General features: G+C 40.2%; 2 protein-coding genes across 2 annotated transcripts in view; both read left to right on the top strand.

The window, feature by feature from the left end:
• Window positions 1-1579: 1579 nt before the first annotated feature.
• Window positions 1580-11306, top strand: htr2ab (5-hydroxytryptamine (serotonin) receptor 2A-b; the record flags this gene model as incomplete). The annotated part of the gene is made up of 3 exons (XM_079841734.1): window positions 1580-1964; window positions 10159-10359; window positions 10513-11306. 3 exons carry the CDS (start codon window positions 1580-1582, stop codon window positions 11304-11306), a joined length of 1380 nt encoding a protein of 459 aa, XP_079697860.1.
• A 3658-nt stretch (window positions 11307-14964) lies between these two features.
• atp7b (ATPase copper transporting beta) overlaps window positions 14965-24369 on the top strand; it is a 35846-nt gene continuing 26441 nt past the window's right edge. Inside the window, exons 1-4 of the mRNA XM_079841874.1 lie at window positions 14965-15286; window positions 16496-17330; window positions 20292-20513; window positions 20624-20787. Coding sequence (XP_079698000.1) covers window positions 15107-15286; window positions 16496-17330; window positions 20292-20513; window positions 20624-20787 — 1401 coding nt within the window. The 5' untranslated portion in view covers window positions 14965-15106. The remainder of the gene's footprint in view (window positions 15287-16495; window positions 17331-20291; window positions 20514-20623; window positions 20788-24369) is intronic.

Raw genomic sequence — 24369 nt, 5'->3', positions numbered from 1 at the left:
TTAAAAAAATTATCAATAAAATCAAAATCAATGAAAATATATTAGGCTTATTTAACAGAGCTACAACAAATTTCATTTTAAGTCATTTTAATCCGATGCGAAATCCCATTGCTATAGTTGACAGGCGATAGTGATGCTTTGCACATCAACTCCAGCACCTTTTTTTGCATATCATGTGTGTGAATTGCTGTTGTACTATATTAATTAATGTATTTTTAGCATTTAAATAATGGTATTACTTCAAAGCTTGTGATTTTTCTTTGATGAAATAGTTGTTCCAAACGTATGGGTTTCTTCTACGAAAACACAAAATAAGTTATTTAGAAGAATGCGGGGGTCCAAACAACATCAGACACCATTGGCTTTCCCTGTAAGTACAAAAAGACTTTTTAATTATATATATATATTTTTTTTTTCAGAAATACATATAGGTTTGGAACAAAATGAGAATAAATGATAACAGAATTAACATTTTTGGGTGAACCACCCATTTAATTTTTACCTGCCATATTCATGGTTGTAAAACACTTGTATCTGTTGTTTAACTTTTGTGGAAAACACCACTGGGCCTAGCGCTGATTTAGACACCGGATTTATTCTAAATTCTATATTTGTAATGGTTCTGGTTTTTCCTGAAATTGAAAAAAGTTTAAAGGTTAAATGAGACATTCCATCAGATTCCTCCATTGGTTTCCTGCCTGAAGTGCTTATTTGAATATCTGTGTAAATGTGTGTGGGGAAAAATAGGTTCATATGTCTTTGTTCCTGTTGACAAGCACCAAAGGGACCACTCAGTGTCTTTCTGGAGGGAGCTCAAAAAACAGTCTGGCTTTAGTTACAGCTGGAGAGATCTACAGAGAGAGAGAGAGAGAGAGAGAGAGAGAGAGGGAGAGGGAGAGGAAGGGAGGGAGGGAGGGAGATAAGAGACCGAAGTGCTGAAAAGAGAAGAGAAAGGATGAATGGAACAGGACCACATGTTGGGTTGATGTGACAAGCACGCATCATCAGTGGCTCATTCTCCTGCTCTGGTGTTCGGAGTGACTGGAAACAGGAAAACACTTCCAGATTAAATGGTAACGTATATGAACACAACATTAACATAGAGTTTTATGTTCAACACTTTTGAATCAGTCTAGCTACGGAAGCCACTAGTCTGAAAATTGTGGTTGCATGCAAAATGTGGGAAGGAAGCAGTGTGAACATATAGCATGTTTTGTGTGTTTATGTGATGTTTTGTTTAAATCAGGACAGCTGTAAGCATGCAAGAATGAAACATCAGTGCGTTCCAGTCTCTCATGTGTTCTCATTCTTTCTTTCTCTCTCTCTCATTGAAAATGCAGCTGTAAAGTTGCCTCCTCTATTCTGAATCACAATCCATCTGCTCAAGGAGCTCTAAACATCTGTGTACAACAACTATCAACAGGGGTGTGGAAAACAGGAGGCTGTTGAAGGTGACTGTGAACATGTTGTCGATCTGGAACGTTTTGGGCTGCACAGACTCGGAGTGCCATGGAACGCTTCATATGGACTATCAGTTCCATGAATTAATCGATGTCGCGCTTAAAAAAATAGTCCTTTAATGGCCCTGAATGGGACGACGGCTGAACTCAGATCCTCTGGGATATCGACTGAGATTTTGAAAGACAAAAGCGCTGAACATTGGCTCATGGAGCAGAAGGTGTCTCTGGGTAATTCAGTTCTCAATAACTCAATGGATTTTAATTGTAGTGAAGACAGAAATAGGTCAGTGGCTTTGACCTCTAATGGCCAGAAGAACTGGGTGGCACTTTTGATTTCGCTGGTCATAATCATCACAGTGACAGGAAACATTCTGGTCATCATGGCAGTGAGCTTGGAGAGGAAGTTACAGAATGCCACCAACTACTTCTTGAGGTCTTTAGCCATTACAGATATGCTTCTGGGTATCCTTGTAATGCCAGTAGCCATGCTGACAATACTCTATGGTGAGTTTCTTTACATTTTTACATAATGTATTCATCATACATGTAGTTAATTTGCAGTAATACACAATGGAAGTCTATGGGGCAAGACATTTCCCCAAAATAACTGTTAAAATACACAACGTGTTGAAAGTATATGTGTTAAACGTTAACATTTTACATGTTAACAAAAGGCTAACATGATCAAATTGATTCCTTACCTTGCGATGCGACGTATTCAGTCTTTCAGCTCCTATCCTCATATTTTAAGCCAGTAAAACATGTATCGTAGGCATGATATGCGAGGGAATATTTACAACAGAGGTGCCTATTCCTGTTCCTGCTGAGTTCAGATCCAGCCCTAATCCAACACACCTGTCTGTAATGATCAAGTGCTCCTGAAGATCTTATTTAGCTGGTTCAGTTGTGTTTGATCAGGGTTGGAGGAAGGTAGATCTCCAGGAACAGGATTGGGGACCCCTGGTTTACAATGAGAAAAATCGCCAAAAGGAAACTGGGGTCCAGGGGGCACAAGGTTGTGCTAAGCGTTCAATGTTTTTAGGGCTGTCAAAGTTAATGTGTAATACTTTTTTAATAAATAATGAAACATTTAACGCAATATTGTTTTGAAATTATTTTCCTTTTTTTGCTTTGAGATTCAAATTAAAGATGCAGCCGGATCATTTCTATAATGACCAACGCAATCTAACAAGAGCAGGGCTGGTTTAAGACATGTTTTTTGGGAGGCGGAAATACCAGTATAATTGACTACCGCAAACATTACTAAGTCACCTTGCATGATTAATTTATATACTTTCTACCCATAAATTTTGTGCCTGAAAGGTAAACTCCTATAAATACATATGCAATAAGGTCAGCCGCAAAAATAACTCTGTCCACGCCTTTTCAGCACTCATTTTTCACTGTGTGTCTTTAGTAAATCCTGACAGTATTTTTATTTATTTTTTAATGCCAAAAGAGGGTTTGCGCTGGAGCCCACTGTTAGTAAATCTGGCCCCAAATCTGCATATAGTTAAAATAAAAAATGTTGTTTCTGAAATTAAAATCAAGAAAAGGTTTTACTTAATTTGATATTGTATAATAATAGACTGTCAAATTAAGTAAAACTTTTTTTTTTTTAAACATGAAAATATTTCATCAAAAAGATCCAGATATCATCAACAAGATATTCATTTGTGTTCCGAAGATGAACAAACATTTTATGAGTTTGGAACGACATGAGGGTGAGTAATTAAAGTTGTCATGAACTGGCTTTTTTTTTAAAATGTATACTGTTGTCTGAGGTCATCTTATGACGTTTGCGTGGTTTTTACATTCAAAAACATCATAATGAATAAGTAATAGGCTACTTTATAGCCCACGGCTAGGATTGGATAAGATTTGCATATTTAATGAGCTTCAGCTCCCTGTCAGTACATGTGGGAATTGTTTTGAAAGTGTGTGGGAAAACGGCAACCGGAATGTATCGCCCACAGGGCTCGCAAAATGTCTTTATCAAACAAACACAATGATTTATCTCTCATCCACCCGCGATTAATTGGAATGTTATTTTTTGATCACTTGGCCCGCCCAATCGGTGGATATAACCGCAAACCATGCATCACATACACACACACACACACACACACACTTGCGCGCGCACACCTCACTGCAGAGTCAGACAAATCAGCATGTTCTAAACTTCCGCGATTGTATTTTTCCTTCAAATATCAAGTCAAGAGAGTGAACAACGCACATCAAGAAAGGAATGTTATTTCACTGTTTAAGATAGCCCGTCGAGCTTACGTTTTGGTAGCCAGTCTGGAAAACACATTGCCCTGGGATGTTGGGCTTTGCGAGCACTGGCCCATACATGTCTGAGTCTGATCACGATTCGCAATGAACCAACAACACCACAAATAAAGGATTCTTCAGCCTTTGACAGCGTGCTAAGTTCAGTTAGACACGTACACATAATCAATAGATATCAAACGATCTGTAACAATGCAATACTATCACATATAAAAACATGTTTTGCTCACATAAGTGTGTTGCTTCATTAATTCATGTAATCTCATCTTGTGTGCAAATCCAGTCTCTTGTTTACAAACGAATCCGTGGTGAAATGAAGGAACAAACGCACAATGTCTTCCCCACGTGAGCTGGATATTCATTAAAAATAAAGTTCATCCATGCATTCATAATATTGGAATCCGAATGAAGCTTATGCGGTATGTTTATTGCTTAGAAGTTCGATCCGGTTTAGCTCTATGTAGGCCTATGTCATGTCAGACACGAGTCAGTAGGTGGGGCTACAGAATCAGGCGTTGTTCTTTTTCTGTTGAGGCGGTGTTTCACCACACGATGACGTCAAGGTGTGGCATATTCTAAGATCGATCGTTTGCTGGGCCTGGTGTCAATAAAAGCTTTTCTTTGACTAACAAGGACGTTTTCAGCTCTGAAACTTACAGGATATTCTTATATTACCATGACCTTTTATATATCAAAAGCTCAAGGGAAAGTTCATTTCTCAATTCATGACCCCTTTAATGAAATAATTTTCATTTTTGGGTGAACTATCCCGAAATAAGAATGTCCATTGCAAGACGATGATCATATTTGGGGGTCTTTGGCAGCAAAAAGTTTAGAAACTGATATAAATAACTTCTGTTTTAATAGCACACATTTTTGTACAGAAAACACAAACTGCATGTCCTGCTTATAAATCTCTGGAATGGCTTGAACCATTAACAACATTATTTTTTTATTTTCTGCCATAATCAACACAGCAACATTGGGGGACAAGCTATTTTTTAGCATAGATAATAATTCTGACTTGTTATTGTCTGTGATGGTCGATAACGTGCCCCAGATGTTGTTGGTAGACATTAAGTTGTTTAGAAGCCAGAACATTCCTTTAAACAAAGTTGTTGTTTTTTTGCTGTTTTACAGAATCAGCACTCATTAGATCATCCAGCACGAGTTTCTTCCATGTCAAAGGTGTAAACTGCAAACTTTCTTGTGTTATAACATTTGTCTGGAAAAGATGCATTTCTCTTTAGAACAATAATTAGGCCTCTATACATTTTGCTGGAAGGTGATTTATTTCAGTGCATAATGAGTGTGTGTTGGGCCGTCTGGTGTGTCCTAAATTAGTCTGCTTGTATTCACGCATGGGGAGAGAAATCCCTCTTCCTATTCCTTCCAGCGCTTTGATGAGGAATTAATTATGCAGTAACGATGCTGCGCTTTGGTGTGTGTTTATGCAGCAAAAATTGTTATGCTTCCTATTTGATGTTCTGAATAGTTTGACCAAGGAGAATAAAACATGCCACTTCCTGGTTCTATCAGACATAGCCTACGTGTTTTTTTGGTGTTATAACAGCTGGCGTCGTAAAGAATGCAGACAGACTTACGATAACACCGCTTAATTATTTATTTTCCTTCTTTTATCGGTGGAGTTTATCATTTATACATCAGAATTTTACATGAAAACCTAGACAAAACAAAGTACGCCTAAAGCATAACGCATTGTTTCTAAATCAAACGTGCAAACACGCAAAGCAGGATTCATTCTGAGTGACATCCTGGTATCATATTTTGACCCCCTAAACAGGTTATTCACGCATTATGTAATGTTATTATATAACCTTGTGAGAGTAATTGAATTTATATAGATTACATGAAAGCATAGTTTCTGTGCTGGTAAACTCCAGACACTGATAAAAACACGGCTCTCTGTTTCAGCTGAACCTGTCGTGAGAATTCTGGGAGATTCTATGACTTCACAGTTCGAAGCACACCATTGAGTGTGATGGTGCTATTGATGACTACCGCTGTCTCTATCTGCACCCGAGAGTCTTCTACTCTTTCATCTCTGATTCCAGAACACCCTTCTTTGAGTTTAGATTCAATCAAATACAGAGACACAGTGCCCTCCAAAACATTGCTGCTCTCTGCGAGTCAGCAAACTATGAAATACAACACTTTATTTTGCCAGTGGCTCCTGCTACTGATACCCACCTTTTTCAAGATAATTATTATTGGTGGTAATAGACTTGAAGAAGTTAAACGTAATTTAGATATGAAGAGTTCAGATTAACAGTAATGTTGTATTAGCACAGCTGTGTGTCAGCAATTTTTAAACGTCGCAGTTCTTGCTCCTGTATAGTGCAGATTCCATGTAAATGGGTTATATAATACATGTTAACTAAGTATTTTACCCTAAGGTCCACTTATGATGTAAGTAACGTTTTTGTAACACTTTATTTTACAGTCCTGTTCTCCATGTACTTATTATAGTAATTACAGCGACATGGGTAATAATTAGGTACTAACCCTAAACCTAACCTTAACCCATGTAGTTACCTTTATATTAACCAGTACTTCCTTAGGTAAGTACACTGTACGTACACGTCAGTGCATTTACTGTAAAATAAACTGCAACAAACACACACTTTACAATTTTTCACCCTCTTTCTGACCCTTATAATTAAAATTCTGTTTTTATTTAGTTTGCTGCTGTTCCTTATCCCTTCTCCGGCCTTCGTTTGGGAATTACACTCAGGGTCTTTGGGGTCTCCACAAACCCCAGGCAACAAAATGTAATTATGTAACAAAACAATTGTTTTTTTTAGAACAAATGTAATTTTACTCTGTTTATTAATGTTTTTACTCAACATCTGTGCAGTTTTTGGAGTATTTATAATAATTTTAAAATGTATATAAATAAATTAAAAAATATTTTTTGAATGGATTTTCACACAAAATCAGTTTTTATGTAAAATTCACTTTATAAAAGACCCAAATTTCTAACTTTCACTCGTGGGGATAACATGGATTATTTAACATGGTTTAGTGTAAGATTTTTGACCATCTTTTGGAAAATACAGTTTTAAAATAATAAAAAAAGACTTTTACCAGTAAATGGCTGCAGAGCCCCACTATTTGCTATGTGCTATTTGACTGACTGAAAGACATCTTTTCACAAGTATTTTTCAGTTGGATTCATATCTAAATGTTATGAAATCACATTTATAATAATTACAATTAATTAATTTTGTCAAAGTTTAGCATTTTTTTGTACTAAAAAAATATTTTTTTCAATGATGTTACATTATGATTAGAATCAAACCTGAACAAGAGAAAAGTTGGAGTCTTTAGAGTTAATCATATATTTCAAACATCTGATTTTCTTATAATTCTACAATTTAAATATACACTTCAGTTACTAACTGTAACAGAACAAAAATTAACAGAAATGAACAGTTATATTACATATTGAGTAAAAAAATACACAACATTGTAGTGGACAGCACATTCCAGGGCCCAGTTTATGGCTGGGCCACTCTCTGTCCATAACAGTGGACAAAGGTTTGCTACATTTTGATTGGATCTTGGTAGACTGAGACAAACAAACTGTCCAACGCCATCAGATAAGATGCTATGACAACATCCAGACACCTCTTAGAGGCCAAAAAGACCAGCTCTTGTATCAAGCCCAGGAAGGACAAGACATCTCATTGGCCCAAATGCAGTACCCTTCACCCACATCCCTAGTGTCCTGGTCTATGACTGCCATAAAAATTCCACAGGACCTTAGCAGTACTGGGTGAAACAAAGACGACAATGATTCATCTAAATCCATTCATAACTATGTTTGGAAACCTTAAGACTGATGTAAACTACACACATCCATTTCATACTTATTCAGAGAAATAAGTATTCTCAGTGACAGCTATTTGTAATGCAACATCTTACACAGAATCAGCTGTTAATAAACAAATGAATGAACAGTTCAATCTTTTCCCATCATATTTGGTTTCTATTTGTTTAGAATATTGCCAAGGGTATTCTGATGGTGGTTTGGAAGGTGAGAAATGCATTGGTATACTTTAAAGACACTTTAAAGACTTCTAACTGTGTACAGTATGCAAATGAGTTCCACAGGAGAAAGGAGGGTGAGTCTCACTGTGGACCCCCTCTGATGCCAGCAGCCAATCGCAACACTGGAATGGAGAAGCGCCAAATTGCAATCTCCTCCTATTCGGAAAAGGATAAAGGTACCCTTTCAACAGACACACCTTGTTCTGAGCCTGTCCAGCAAGGATGAGACTGTAACAGTTCACCAAGTTCTGAATTTCTCCTTGAGAGAGATTGTGACAGTTCAACAAGTTCTGAATTTCTCCTTGAGAGAGATTGTGACAGAGCAACCACGTTCTGAGCCTCTGGTTAATCCAGAGAGACAACAAAAGATCCAAGGATCTGAATCTACAGCTTGTGAGGCAGCAACAGATATGACCATGTTCTGAGCCTCCAGCCTGTGAGGAAAGAGACATTAACAACCACTACGTTCAGAGTTTTAGTCCAGCGAGACGACTACAGCACGTCCCGAGTCTCCATGCCAGAGAGACCAAAGCGGATTGACCAAGTCCTGAGTGTATGACCCACAGAGTCAGAAGACACACAGAGACATTTGCAACAAGGTTGAGCTCAGGAGAGCAAACCTTCACTTCGAGGTTCCTTTGTCTGCGTGTTCCAGATTAAGGACCTTCTGCACCTACTTCAGGGCCTCATCTGCGTGTTCCAGATTTCAGGACCCTTTGGTGCTCCAGGAGATCAGCGTCCCACAGATCTTCGTGTTCAAGACTGTTGAAACGGATTCCAGCTCCTTTCCCACTGCATTGTCACCCAGCACAACCAGTGGATGAAGTCACTGCCATCGGACTGCTCACTCAACCAAGTGGAACGTAAATATCACTTAACCAAACCTCTTTCCAGAGACCTTGGCATTGTTGTATATTATCAGTATATGATTTTCTAATTTACATTAGAGTTAATTTAACTGATGCTAGTTAACAACAAATAATCTTTTGTTTATTTGTTTGATGCATAATAAGGTTCTTCACCTTAGTTTCAGAGAAACAACAGTTTATCTTTCCATAAGATAACGCAACTCTTCCATAGCCACACTCAACTTAATCACATGTATTTTATGTATCTTATGCACTTTATTCCTTTATCATTCATTGTATTCATTTAGTAGTTGTGTTAGCTATTCTTGTTTATCTTTTGCTAATAAAATCTATTTTATTACAATTGTGTCTTACTTGTGCTGATAATACAGAAAAGGCTCTACAAGTTAGAAATCTCACCAATCTTTCAGATAAATCAGCTGACCAACTTTCCCCACTTTACATTCAATCTAAAATGATTGAACAGCCTCCTGTGTGGAGTGTTCTCACAGAGCCAAGGTAAAAGACCTTGACTAGTGTCCCAAATAGAGGGGGAAGGTGGTCATCTGATGTACTCATAACCACACCTTAAGTGACGTGTGATCCAAATATCACAACGTCAGCTGTGACGTGAGTACCAATCACTACCTTACTTAACGTCCTTGAATGGACGAAGGTAAAATCACTACATAATTGGCGTCCCTTGTTTGGGCCCAAAAGTGAAATTATTACAACATGAACATCAAAATGCAATGAACTGATAACAAATGTATTTCTGTGTGTGTGTCAAAATGATCATTTTGCATTGTGGATGTTTTATGCATTGTTGGAAGTGTGCCACTTCATTTCTGAATGCGTGTTATGTGTTGTTTCTGTTTTTGAGGATGAATTTTGTCCATTTTCTAAGCCCTGAGTGTGACTTTTTTTGTCACACGAACATAAAAACAGATATCAATCCAATTTATTTTTTAAATTGTAGATCTAGAGAGTGTTGACCACCGTACAAAGTCTCATGCCATTTGGACAAAGGGACATTTTTTTCCTTTGGGGTCAGAAAAGACCCCGAAGACCCGGAGAAGGGTTTTAAGACTCTTAAGACCATTTGACTGCCCTCTTTGCATGCTAAATTAATGGTAGTCATACTATATGAATAATATAAACTACTGTTGAAATGTTTGGAGTAATACGATTTTTTAGTTTCTGAAAGTCTCTTATACAACATTATGACGTAAAAAAAGATTCTGCACTTACTTGTAGGCCACTAATCAAACAAGTAGCTACATTTGAGGTTTTGACAATGTGAACGTCTTGCAATGTGAAACGAATTTCCTTGCTCCATGGATAACTAATATGACCCCTCAAATATTTTGTATTACATAAATATTTATAAATAAATGATTATTCAATATATTCTGTGGCTGTAACCAATGACACGCAAGTATTTACTTGAGAATGTGACACTTTTTGTGTCCCTTATGTGTTAGGTTACACCTGGCCACTCCCCTCGGCCTTATGTCCAATCTGGATCTACCTGGACGTTCTCTTCTCCACCGCCTCCATCATGCACCTGTGCACCATCTCTCTGGACCGATACATCGCCATCCGTAACCCCATCCACCACAGCCGCTCAAACTCGCTTACTAGAGCCAGAGTCAAAATTATAGCAGCCTGGACCATCTCTGTGGGTAAGTTCAAGATCGCTCAAAGCCAGTAGGAAATTGCTTTCCAGCTCAATTCAAAAATGCTAAACAACTGAGACTGCATCTATTAGCACTGGTATGCCAAACCATAGCACCAAGCTGTCTTCTTACTCTCATTTTGTCTCCATCTGTCTTAAGTTATCTCCATGCCGGTCCCAGTTCTCGGCCTGCACGATCACTCCAAAGTCTTCCGGAATGAAAGCTGCCAACTGACGGACAACAATTTCGTCCTGATTGGCTCTTTTGTGGCGTTCTTCATCCCACTCATCATCATGGTCGTCACGTACTTTCTAACCATCAGCGCTCTGCAAAGCGAAGTGACTTTGTGCCTGGACCAACTCGTCGTGCGGCCAAAATGGTCATCCACTATTGGACTTCTCCCTCGTGGCTCGCTCTCCTCCGAGCGTCTCTTCTCGCGTTCGTCTATCTGCCGTGACGGGGCTTCCAGAGGGTCCAGCTGTCGCTCCATACAGTCCATCAGCAATGAGCAGAAAGCGTCTAAAGTGCTTGGCGTGGTCTTCCTTCTCTTTGTGATCATGTGGTGTCCGTTTTTCGTGACAAACGTGATAGCGGTGGTGTGTGGCTCGGCGTGTGACGAAGATTTGGTGGGGGGACTGATGAATGTGTTTGTTTGGGTGGGTTATCTGTCATCGGCGGTCAACCCTTTCATCTACACACTCTTCAATAAGACTTACCGTGCCGCTTTCGCCCGGTACATGCGTTGCCGCTACCGTGAGGACAGGAGGCCTCTGCAGCTGATACTTGTCAACACCATCCCTCCTCTGGCGTACAGCACCTCCGGGCTTTCCCTGAAGGTGGAGAACTCATTAAGGAAGAGGGCAGAGGGCAGCCGGTCTGGGAGCTTCTCCAACACAGATAGGTCAAACACACAAAACAAGCAGGAAAGGGATGAGGTAGTAAGCCATTTGTGAGACTAAAAACAGCTCTAGAGGGTTTTTAATTATGGCTCACATCAACAGACCTTAGAGACCGTCTTTTTGTAGGTGTAAAAGCTTGAAAAATGAAGTCTTCTATTTTAATATGTGTCCACCTGTGTGCCGCACAGCACAGTCAGCAGATACTACCTATGGCTCAAAGCCAAAAGAGAGACAGATGCTTTAAAATGTTCCAACAGCAATAAAGTTTCACAACTCTCTTTGTGGGACTCAAACCACAAATTTCTTTTTATTTTGTAGAAGATTTGTAAAAAATAAAAATAAAAAAAACCTCTCTGTATATGTTTACTTTAACCAAATATCCACTGTATGAATGAATTACATCACTTTTCTCATTTTATCTTGTCTCTGGTGAGGAATACTTTTATGTTCATTAATTTATTAATATTATAGATTGTATTGTGAACATTTGTTAATGATATGTGGGTAGATTAAATAAAACTTACAAGGAAGATTTGGTCGCTTTCTTGAGACTGGAATGGGATTTGGCAAATGAACTCGCAAACAATTAATCTTGATTTGTTACATGCCATATGAATGAAAAACAAATGCAGACAAAGTGAAGGGTGTGGCCAATAACAGACCAACTTGAGACTCTGAGGAGAGTTAAATTAGTGTCTAAACAGTATTTGACTTTTAATCTTTCCAGACCTGCAAAACATTTTGTTCTCAGATTTGCTACATAACATGGCAATTCTGGTGAATGAGTTCCTCGTGTCAACAACCCTGGCCATTTAAAGGGATAGTTCACCCAAAAATGAAAATTCTACACTGGCCAAACCAGTGTAGACCAATATGGAATATTGTTATAGTGCTGGTCTTGCTGGTGGACAAAACTCAGCTTGTGTAGCTGTTTCCCCAGCACTCCCACTTCTCACGCAGAGGACCAGCAAACCAGCAGCCAGCATCCCATGCTGGTCCCAGCATGCAAAATATGTTGATGACCAGCAATGCTGGATTTTACAGCAGGGTAGTCTGACAAGTCTGCATAATTATATTGAGTAGGTAAAAATGTATAACATATGGAAAAATAATGATGATTTTACAATGATGCCTTCATTTATCATTCTACCAAGTTTGTGTGTGCAGTGTGCACTGGTTGCATTTTTGTAAGGGTTTTCTGTGGATACTGAACTGATGTCACTGGTAATTAAGGACAATTGGAAGTTCATGACAGTCATGTGACTGTGATGTGAGAGCTCAGATTATCCACTCATCTAAACAACGCAACACAACGTGGAAGTGTAGGCTACTTCTCTTACTCTAAAGCCAATGTACGGATCCACCTGGTGTACAGTATGGGTAAGGTAAGATCTGGCATATACAGTAGTAAATCTAGATCTAAGATGCATCTTCTTTGGCCTATCTTCGAATATATAGCTAGACCATAGATTTGAAAAATGTGTTTCTTTGTGTCAGAGTTACTAATTTTGAACCATAACAGGCACTCAGAGAACCCTTACAAAAAGTGCTGTGGTGGTACTTTTATCACCATATTTAATACCATGGTAATTTGATATAGGCCTACAAGCCTACAACAAATAAATCATATAGCTACAATGAGGTATGTCTACTTTACTCTAAGGTATTTTAAAGAATAAAGTATATAGACGTTTATTTACCTTTTAATAATGTAAATAATCATGTGGGTAGAGAATGAGATCATAGAATAGCGCCTCTCCTTAGCAAAGATTTTGCAACACGCATGCGCCCTAGTGGAAAACAAAAATACTACACCTGAATCATGTCTCGTTTTTGACTTACTCAACGCTGGTGCTTTGGTGTTCCTCTCAATATTTCAGTAAGTTGTTGAGTCGCTGTTATCCCTTCTTGATTTTTCTCTCTCTTAAAACACTAAATAGCACGAAAAACCACCACAGAAATGTCCTTAACACCAGTTTGTGTCTTAACTTTCAACAATTTTAACCTCCTGAATGCCACTGTCCACGTACGAGGACATCATTTTAGTGAACTTCTCTGATATCTTACATGTCAATTTTAAGTCTGGATGTCCTGTAAAGAGCACATTTGGGGCTTTTCACTGATACCATTTGTTTTGAGGTTTCACAACTTCTCCTTGGTCTTTAAAAATGACTGAATGATCAAATTTAGCTCTCTTATGGAAATATGATACTATTTTGTAATTATCATTTAAATCTGACTACTTTTCAAATTGTTCGTTATAAATCAACATCTCAGGAAAATGTTATATGACTTTTTGTTACGAAACGGCACGAAACATGTCCTGGTGTATCCAAGGGTATATAATATTTGTTAGGAATATTAGTATGTAATTTCTTCAATTACATACCAATTTTCCTTTAGAATATTAGATATTATTATGAAAATGTTGCCAACTATTACTCTGATTATTACACTTCTTTTTTCATTGCATGTTGTTCAACACATTGATATTCAAATTAGAGGCAGTGTATAGATTGCATTGAATGGGGGAACCCATGTATGGCCATTTTACCCACATATTGCATAAAGTAAAATAGTATAATTCATCCTGTTATATATTTCATAACATAGTTGAGAATCATCTTTAAATCAAGTTTTGTTAAAAATTGTTTAAATAAACCCCTAAAAATTGATTGTTGAATAATTTTTTTTTTTTTTTTTTGCCTGCTGGTGTCCACTTACGAGGACATAACATAGCATAACATATTACTAAAATATCATGTTATTTTGAGACTTGCTTTTATCTTTGCTAAATGTGAGACCATAAACTGTTGTAGGCCTATAGATGTGACTCACGAGATGGTAACATTATTTTAGGGTCCAATTCTCACTTTTAACAACTATAGTTGCTTATTAGCTTGCACATTACTAGCATGGCTGTTTATTAGTAGCCTACTTATAAAGCACATATGCTTTATTCTGCACAACCATTTTCTACATCCCTAATCCTACCCCATACCTAAACTTAAACGCTACAACTACCTTACTAACTATTAATAAGCTGTAAATTAGTTATTGAGTTTACTGAGGCAGAAGTCCTAGTTAATAGTGAATATGTGTTCCCTATAGTGTTACCTGTGATAGTTTTTTGGGATAAAAACAAACAAATAAATTGTTGTTGGGGCTAAAGAAAACCAGGATTAAGGCCATAAACAGTTAACTTTTAAAAAGAAGAAGCCTCAACAAAATACTTGTTCAACTAATTTATATCTACAATTTATAAGGAATGATGCAACTTGAGTTTACAGGTTGGCCTACACATTAACTGAGCCAATCACAATGCAGATTATTTTTTGTGAAATATATCTGTTGCCTACTTTTGTTAGCTCCAGGATTACTTAGTTAATCAATGAATTCATTTTATTCAAGACAGCCTCAAGTCGTCCTCGTTTGGACCATTTGAGAGGTCCCCACAGTGAAGCTGTTTTTTTTTTCACTGGCAAGTTTGGAAACACAGGGAAGTCGTGTCATGTTATAGGCTAGTCGTGTGCTTTGCTCTGAACTGATTTATAACATTTATTTGTTTTAGTTTTGCACTCAGTCTCGGTACCATCATTCAGTTTAATCATTGACAGAAAATGTGACGCGCAAAAGTTTGCCCGGCGGTGACGGGTGCAAAATCCATAGTTTGCGATGACACGCGGAGCGCAAAACCTGCGGAGATTTAAATGCGCGCGGACTGTCACGCCACAGGACAATCCGTTCACTCAACAGCAGCGATATGCCACAAACGAGCGATTTTTGGTTTTCGATTGTTGGTTAAAGAAGGGGAATCTAAACTGAAGTCTTAGGTCTACTGGAACACCGCTACAATGAATAAGCTCAGTCCTTTCAGTAATCTTGCCAAGTTTATCTCAAAGTCGTCCGATAATGGGCCAGTCAGTGGGGAGAAGCTCTGCATGGAAGACTGCAAACCTCTGTGCCGCTGCGGGCCGGACCTTTGCATTTGTCCTTCCTCACAAAATAGTAAAGATGGACCGATGGAATATGAGGTTAGTTTTATTCTAACAATTTGATCATTACAGAAAGTTTCACTAAGAAAAAAATAACTGTGTTTACAATAGGATATTTTAAACGTCAAAAATATTTTCAAATTCTTGTGTTTGTGTTTATTAGGCCTACATATTGTCTATGTAGCCAATATATATTGGGCTACTGGCCAAAAATTTGGACACTTAAGCTACACAAAAGCGTGTGAAATTAATTACATTAGATAACAAAATAAAAAATAAAAAAGTTCTAGTCACTCCAGAAGTAACTTCTCTTATGTTTTTTTGGTCATAAATTGGTCTCAGTGATTTTTGTGGATGTACAGGCTTTTCAGCGGGTGCCTCAAAATATAGACATGTGCACACATTTCTATATTTATTTATTTGAATACATTTGAAATGCTTTTTTTATTTTTTTTTAAATAGTGTGCCATCTTACTTTGATATTTTATTATGTAACGCCAAGGTTTGAACTATAGATAAAATTGATTATATATTTTTATTTCTTGAATAAGCATTAACTTCTAGATTTTTAAATATGTATCTATAAGAAGGTTAAATGTCAAATTCAATGACATTAAATACAAAAAACAAGCAAAGAATGAACGACAACAATGATTGCCACTGTAAAACTTTTTACAGTCTTGACTCTTGACTCTTCTGGCCACAGAGAAACTTTAGCTCTTTCAAAGCCTGATGCATAAAAAAATGCATAAAGTACAAATAAAAATGGCACTTTGGATCAAATGTGATCAAAACTCAATTGTAATAGTGCAAAAGTCTTTGAGTAGTAAAAGAGGTGGAGTAAATTCCAAGTCTTGTGATTTGATTGTTCAGTCAGACAACCTTTACTAATCTGCTCTAATACTTCTCTCTCTCTCTCTCTCTCTCTCTCTCTCTCTCTCTCTCTCTCTCTCTCTCTCTCTCTCTCTCTCTCTCTCTCTCTCTCTCTCTCTCTCTCTCTCTCTCTCTCTCTCTCTCTCTCTCTCTCTCTCTCTCTCTCTCTCTCTGTGTGTGTGTGTGTGTGTGTGTGTGTGTGTAGCAAGTGCTTTGTAGAGCCTCAGATTTAGAGCAAATTTATTGGGCTCAGTTGAGTGTTTTCACAATGCCTTGAAGCACATGTCAATAATACAAAGTGACTTTATATTACTCAACTGGTAAGTAATATCTTTAAGCTAATAGGTTTATGCTCAGTTTTTTCTGTTTGTTTAGGAGAAAGGAAGTCCACGGGAGGGCTGGACCCCTGAAAAACATGCTTTTGATAATCTTGGTTATGAACCAGAGGGTCGAGATGGACTGAAGCACAATTTGGGCCACCAATTGGTGGTCGAGGAGACTGAGGTGAAGATCCGGGTGCAGGGAATGACATGTCAATCATGTGTCCGATCTATCGAAGAGCGGATTGGAAGTCTTCAAGGTGTTGTTGGTGTCCATGTGTCTTTGAGCGATAAAGAAGCCTCTTTGAGGTTTAACCCTGCAAAAGTTACGCCTGAGGATTTGAGAAAACATATTGAGGAAATGGGCTTCGATGCTTCACTTCTGGCCTTGCCAAGCCAACTACAGCCTTCGGTGACTGATTGGTCTGAGGTGACATTAGGTGTTGAAGGGATGCATTGTGGGTCATGTGTAAAGAACATAACAGACACCTTGACGGGAATGTTAGGCGTAAACTCTGTATTCGTTTCATTGGAAAAAGGAAGTGTAGACCTTAGATTCGACCCATCTCTGCTAACCCTGGAGACCGTTAAAGGGTTCTTAGAGGAGATTCCACCGGGGAATTTTAGGGTTTCCATTCCTGGTTGGAACTCTAGATTGAATTCCACCAGTATTCCACTCCAGAGTGTCACCATTGGAGTAGAAGGAATGACATGCAACTCTTGTGTTCAAGCCATAGAGGGAATTGTGTCCCAGAGAGCTGGGGTACACTCCATAAAAGTTTGCTTACAGGAAAAGAAGGGAATTGCAACATTTGACTCCAGCATGACCTGTCCAGAAGAACTGCGGGCAGCAATTGAGGACATGGGATTTGAAGCGTGGCTGGATCAAGGTACTGAATACATATTAGGATACATGTCTCACACAGTGAAGATCATCTTTCTCACAGTGACCACTAGTAGATATCTTGTCTAGACAGTGGCTTCTTCTCTGCCAGCAAAATCTGTCCAGAACAATGGTTTCCTTGGTTATCACACAGGTTGCCATTCTAGAATAACATGAAGTGTTCTTGAATGACTCAAAACCCAGACATGGCAACCTTTAAAAGGGAAAGTGGGTGAGGTAATCGGATTAAAGAGGCTTTAGGTAGACTGCTCTCTCTCTCTCTCTCTCTCTCTCTCTCTCTCTCTCTCTCTCTCTCTCTCTCTCTCTCTCTCTCTCTCTCTCTCTCTCTCTCTCTCTCTCTCTCTCTCTCTCTCTCTCTCTCTGTCTCTCAGCAATGTTCATAACTTTTTAACTGTGACCCCTTTACTGTATTTAAATATTTACTTCATGATTATAAAAAAAATAGTTATTATAGCAAGCTACAAGGAGGTTTATTATTCTCAACTAAAACTAAAATCATAAAAAATGTGGTTACACTTTTGTTGGATAGTCACCTTTAAACATTCTATTTTAACATTGGACCTACATGTAAACTAACTCTCATTACAGCATTAGTTGAGTATTAATAGACTGGTTGGGTTAGTAGAAAAAGTTGACATGTAGGCTACTTGTAGAGTTACTTTTAGTACTTTTAGTACTTTTTTTAGTACTTTTAGTCTGTGTTAGTCTCTACTCTAATGAGGTGCAATGTTACTTATAGCAAATACTTTCTATATAAGAAGACGATGCACTCCAATTACTTATGAATGGGAGAAAGTGCAACACCCAATATGGCGAATAAGCCCCGCCTTCTAAATGAAAGAGCCAATTGTTGATTAGTAAAGTCATCGCGTCACTGTTAGAAGCTCCGGTTGCTATAGAAACAGTAACTGTTCTGAGACGCGTGTTTACGATTGCGCATGTGCATTAGCTTTGGCTTATCATGAATTAAGCGTTTAGAATCAAAATGTATGAGACAGTTGTTGTCAGATTTCATTGGTGATTTCAAATATGAAATTGAATCGCAAGCTTGGAGAAACAGTTTTGGAGAATTTGATGTTTCCCCATTCAAAGAGATAGGAGCTGCACTTGCATGCCCGAGAGGCATTTCAAAGATGGCCGTCGAGTGAAATCACTTGTCTTAAAGGGACTTTGCTTAAAATCAACAGAATGTCTAAAGGGGAACATCAAAATAAATAAAATATAGTAAGCTTAAACGTATTTTATTTCCAGCTAGTTGCCAAGGCAACATATCTAATTTTTGTTTAGTTTAAGCTGAAGTACAAATAACTAAAACTAATACTGGGTACACACTGCACGATTTTAGCCCCGATTTTCACTCGCTGATAGTTTCGTGGAAATCGCAGATAAATGGACAAAATCATTCTTTTATGTGAGTGACAATCTTGTTGTATGTATTATCAAAGACACGATATGACTGAAGCGCCGATGCGTAGCCGATGCCCATGAGATTTTAAGCAATGCTAAATTACTGGACCTGTCTGCGACTCAAGAGTCATGCAGTGTGAAATCTGTTTGAGTGGAAATTACATTGGCGACGACCTAACGTCTGTATTAATGAACAAATGATTCGTAAACATGTCTTTAGAATGGAATTAAATAACAAGTACTTTGGGTGTCTTGTTTATCATGTTTATTTTCATAAAAAAGCAACAGAGCTAAAATCATGCTAGCAACACAGCGCATGAGTGTGAATCACGCAGTATCCCCCTTTGATCTCGTAGGTGTCTGATCCACTACGAGAAGGTAGAACTGTCCATCTTGCCTGGACTTATTTTACCCCTCCCTTCACTGGCCGTCTGAGACAAATTTTGTGAATACTAAAAGATTCCTCGGATCCTAAGATCCTGGAGCCTTTGATCGTTAGTTTGACTTTGACAGCCAATTAATGTCCATTGCGATCAAATTTGACCTCAGACGAAATTCTGGCAGTGTCAGAAGATTTGACGCACAGTTATTTAGTGTGGCTTCTCCTATGACAAATTATGTTTTATTAACAAATTTCGGGATGAGCACGTTCAGATAATCTACCCAATCAGCACAAGAGGAAGCTTATATAGAGCCGGCTTACCTCTGTTCCTCAACAGTTTTTCCATCATCCCTCCTCTATATTATTCCTATCCTAACCCATCTCCTCAGACAGCACGCCAAATACGCATATTTTATACTATATCTGATTATATGTAAATGTGAACTCATGATCCGTCAAATAAAAAACCAATAGGAACGGCAAACCTGACGACGCAATTATTAGTGAGACAACAACAAACCACTGCTTGTTCCACACACATTATCCTAGTTTTTTTTTCAGTTTTCTTTTCAAGAGAAGCCATCAAAATGAACGTTAGAGATTTTTTTTGCTAGCCACCATTTCTATCCCGCATGTAAATGCAGCTCACGTCACTGAACATGTCACGGATTGATACTATAACACTCCGGACGAATCTTCTTGTGTGCGTCCGTTTTTAATGCATCTTGACTGCCGTACAGTCTGACATTAATGACAACTGAGATCCTACAGTGTGACATGGCTTACAGCTGGGTCGTAAAGCACTATTATAAATCGTACAGTGTGCATCCGGCTTTAATGGTGCCCCAGACGGTCATGTAGCGTGAGAAGAACAGCGATCCAATGACTTTGAAAATCATGTAGTGTACCAGCATAAATAAACTAAAACTTAAAAAAAAAACGCAGACATATATATATAAAAAAGACAAAAACACAACAATATTGCTAAAACTTGAACTAAAATTAAAATGAAAACAAAAAATAAAAAATATTAACAAAAACTATAATAGTGCATCGGTGATAAAATAACACTGGCTATAAGACTAAAAATAATTATTCACTTATGTTCAGTATGCACATTAAATGTCTTCCATACTGCAATTTTTCTCTCTTTCAAAGATTCTGGCGTTTGTGAAGTTCCGTCAAGCAGTCGGATGTCAAGTGGTCTGAAACACCTGCCCTCACAGGGCCACACATCCAAATCTTCACCAAGTGAAATCACCAAAGACAACCTCCGTGGCTCAGAGGAAAGAGAGACACGGAAATGTTTTGTTCATGTGACAGGAATGACCTGTGCATCCTGTGTGGCCAACATTGAGAGAAACCTGTTGAAACATGAAGGTAAAAATGGCATTCAGGATTAAGAGTACTTTTTTAAAGTGTCTTTAAGTTGCTATCAATATAATATAAGCATAACAGTGGTTTGATTTGTATGTCTATTGATTGACTAGGTATTAAATCAGTATTAGTCGCTCTGATGGGTGGAAAGGCAGAGGTGAAGTATGATCCCGGGCTTTTGGACCCAGCACAGATCGTCCAGCTCATCTCTCGCTTAGGGTTTGGTGCCTCAGTGATGGAAGAGAATATAGTCCAGGATGGTGTCTTGGATCTCTCTGTGAGTGTCTGGCAGCGTTATTATTATAACGTAAAGGGATAGTTCACCCAAAAATGAAAATTCTGTCATCATTACTCATCCTCAAGTTGTTCCAAACCTGTATGAATTTCTTCTGCTGAACACAAAAGAAGATATTTTGAAGAATATGGGATCCCAAACATTTGATGGGACCCCACTGCCTTCCATAGTAATGAAAAAATACTATGGAAGTCAATGGGGTACATCAACTGTTTGGTTTATGACATAAAAAAAAAACTTATTTTGTGTTCAGCAGAAGAAAGTAAGTCACACAGGTTTGGAACTGCTTATAAGTATAGGGTGACAGAATTAAAAATGTTGGGTAAACTATCCCTTTAAACTAAAACTAAAGCCATAAAAAAAAACATTTTCATTTCTTGAAATAAAATAAGCATTAACTGAAATAAAATAAAATATAAAGACCTTAAACTTATTTTATTATAAGTTATCTAGTTGTCAAGGAAACATTTCTCATTTCCCTTTAGTTTAATTTGATGTTCTAAACAAACTAAAACTAAAATTGAAATAAAAAATAAATAAATAAAACTATGTAGACATATAATATTTTATTTTTACAAAAAACAAAATTACTAAAACCTGTAACTGAAAACATTTTTTAAAATGGAAAATATAAAATCTAATATTAATCAAAGTATTAATAAAAACGTCTCGGTTACGTATGGTAACCCTCGTTCCCTGAAGGAGGGAACGGAGACGTACGTCGGACGTACCGACGAATTGGGATCACTTCTGGGAGCCCCTATCAGCTTCGAGCTATCTAGAACCGGCCAATGGACAATTGGCGTGCGAGATTTGCATCTCGCGCCCCGCCCCGCGCCGCGGGTATAAACAGGAAGCGAGAGCGAATGCACGCTGTTTTTCACTGAGGAGCCACACGTAGTGGCTCGACCTGCAGTGATGGTACAGCAACTGTGGCGACGGGACGTACGTCTCCGTTCCCTCCTTCAGGGAACGAGGGTTACCATACGTAACCGAGACGTTCCCATTCAGTCGGTCACGTTCGACGTACGTCGGACGTACCGACGAATTGGGATCCCCTATGGAAAACGCCATAGTTACTACCACTTCCAGCGCCCAGCGATGAGCCCCACAGACCCCGATCTGATGCGGGCGGGTAGGTTCACGCAGGGAGAGTCAAAGCTGCTGTTCCGCAAGACCCACTCAGCTGACTGTATTGGATAACGCTGGGAAAGCGTGCCTGTGAAGGCAGCTGCGGAAGCCACATCATGCCCAGAGGGAGTTAACATGTGGAGAATACACGTATGGGCTGGCCGTGGGCAGCACAACATACGGAAGTCTCAGGGGTGGCCCCGGTCAATTAGGAGGGAGACAACACGAACCTGAGACGGCAGAGGAGCTCTGCCGAGGGAAAGACACGGGCTCGCCGTAGGGAGCCGTACCGTGGAAGAATACACATATGGGACCGCCGTGGGGGTCACTACATACGGAACCCAGCCTAACACAAGTTCCACCAATGCATACGAGTGTTAGACCTGGCGTCGAACGCTCCGCCACGTCCGACTGCCGCGGGTTGCGGAGGACTCAACAGGGTTCGCCGTTCCGGGGAACTCGACTGGAGCAGAATGAGCGCACGCATCCGTCTACCATAGGGGAGGGAATGGCGCAGCAAGCCGACACTGGAACGGGTACTTCGGTGTTACTGACTATGGGAAGTGAGCACACAGGAAGAGACCGGCTCTACACGGAGGCTATAGAATCTAGCGAACGTGTTAGGTGTCGCCCAGCCCGCAGCTCTACAAATATCTGTCAGCGAGGCGCCACGAGCCAGCGCCCAGGAAGAGGCAACACCCCTAGTGGAGTGGGCTCTTAACCCGAGCGGGCAGGGCACGTCTTGGGACTGATAAGCCAAGACGATGGCGTCCACTATCCAGTGGGCCATCCTCTGCTTGGAGACAGCCTTTCCCTTCTGCTGTCCTCCGTAACAGACGAAGAGCTGCTCTGAGGTCCTGAAGCTTTGCGTTCTGTCCACGTAAGTCCGGAGAGCACGGACGGGACAGAGAAAAGCTAGGGCTGGGTCTGCCTCCTCCGAAGGCAGCGCTTGCAGGCTCACCACTTGGTCCCGGAAGGGAGTAGTGGGAACCTTGGGCACGTATCCAGGCCGGGGTCTCATGACCACATGAGAGTTACCGGGCCCGAACACCAGGCACGATTCGTCGACCGAAAATGCCTGCAGGTCCCCTACCCTCTTGATGGAGGCCAACGCAATCAGGAGTATAGTCTTTAACGACAGGATTTTCAACTCGGCTGACTGCAGAGGCTCAAAGGGTTCTCTCTGTAGTGCAGTAAGCACCAGAGCTAAGTCCCAAGAGGGTATAGAGGGAGGACGAGGAGGATTTAATCTCCTCGCTCCCCTAAGGAACCTGACGATCAGATCGTGCTTACCTAGAGATTTTCCATCTACGAACTCATGATTAGCGGCGATAGCGGCGACATAGACCTTGAGGGTGGAGGGAGACAGCCTTCGCTCCAACCCATCTTGTAGAAAGGTAAGCACAGAAGCGATCGAACATCTTCGGGGGTCTTCTTGGCGGGAAGAGCACCAATCGACGAACAGGTTCCACTTCAACGCATAGAGGCGCCTCGTAGAGGGGGCTCTAGCGGAAGTGATGGTGTCAACTACCGCTTGTGGTAGGTCACCTAGAACCTCCGCGTCCCGTCCAGGGACCAGACATGGAGTTTCCAGAGGTCTGGACGCGGGTGCCATAGGGTGCCCCGTCTCTGAGTCAGGAGGTCCTGCCTCAGAGGAATGGGCCAGGGAGGTGCTGTCGCAAGGAGCACTAGTTCCGGGAACCAAGTCCGGTTGGGCCAATACGGAGCGACCAACAGGACCTGCTCCTCGTCCTCCCTGACTTTGCACAGAGTCTGCGCAAGAAGGCTCACTGGGGGAAACGCATACTTGCGTTCTTCCCGGGGCCAGCTGTGGGCCAGGGCATCCGACCCGAGGGTTCCCTCGGTCAAGGAATAAAACCACTGACAGTGGGTCGTCTCTGGGGAGGCAAACAGGTCTACCTGTGCGGCCCCGAAACGACTCCAGATTAGCTGGACCGCCTGGGGATGGAGTCGCCATTCTCCCGGAAGTTCCTGCTGACGTGACAGCTCGTCGGCCGCACAATTGAGCAGGCCCGGAATGTGAACAGCACGAAGCGACCTCAGATGCTTCTGACTCCATAAGAGGAGATGGCGGGCGAGTTGCGACATGCGACGGGAGCGTAGACCACCTTGTTTGTTGATGTACGCTACGGCCGCAGTGTTGTCCGTCCGGACCAGAACGTGCTTGCCTCTGAGCGGCACTTTGAAGCGGCTGAGTGCAAGACGAACTGCTAACAACTCGAGGCAATTGATATGCCATTGCAGCTGAGGCCCCGTCCACAGGCCCGAAGCTGCAAGCCCGTTGTACGTGGCACCCCAACCCGTGGATGAGGCATCCGTGGAGACAACGGAGTGCCTGGACACTTGTTCTAGGGGGACTCCCGCCCGGAGAAACAAAGGGTCCGACCACGGGCCGAAGGTTTGGCGGCACCT

The sequence above is a fragment of the Gobio gobio genome (assembly GCF_949357685.1).
Source record: "Gobio gobio genome assembly, chromosome: 17".
In the NCBI taxonomy this organism is placed as follows: Eukaryota; Metazoa; Chordata; class Actinopteri; order Cypriniformes; family Gobionidae; genus Gobio; species Gobio gobio.
This window is presented reverse-complemented; position numbering and strand designations above follow the sequence as displayed.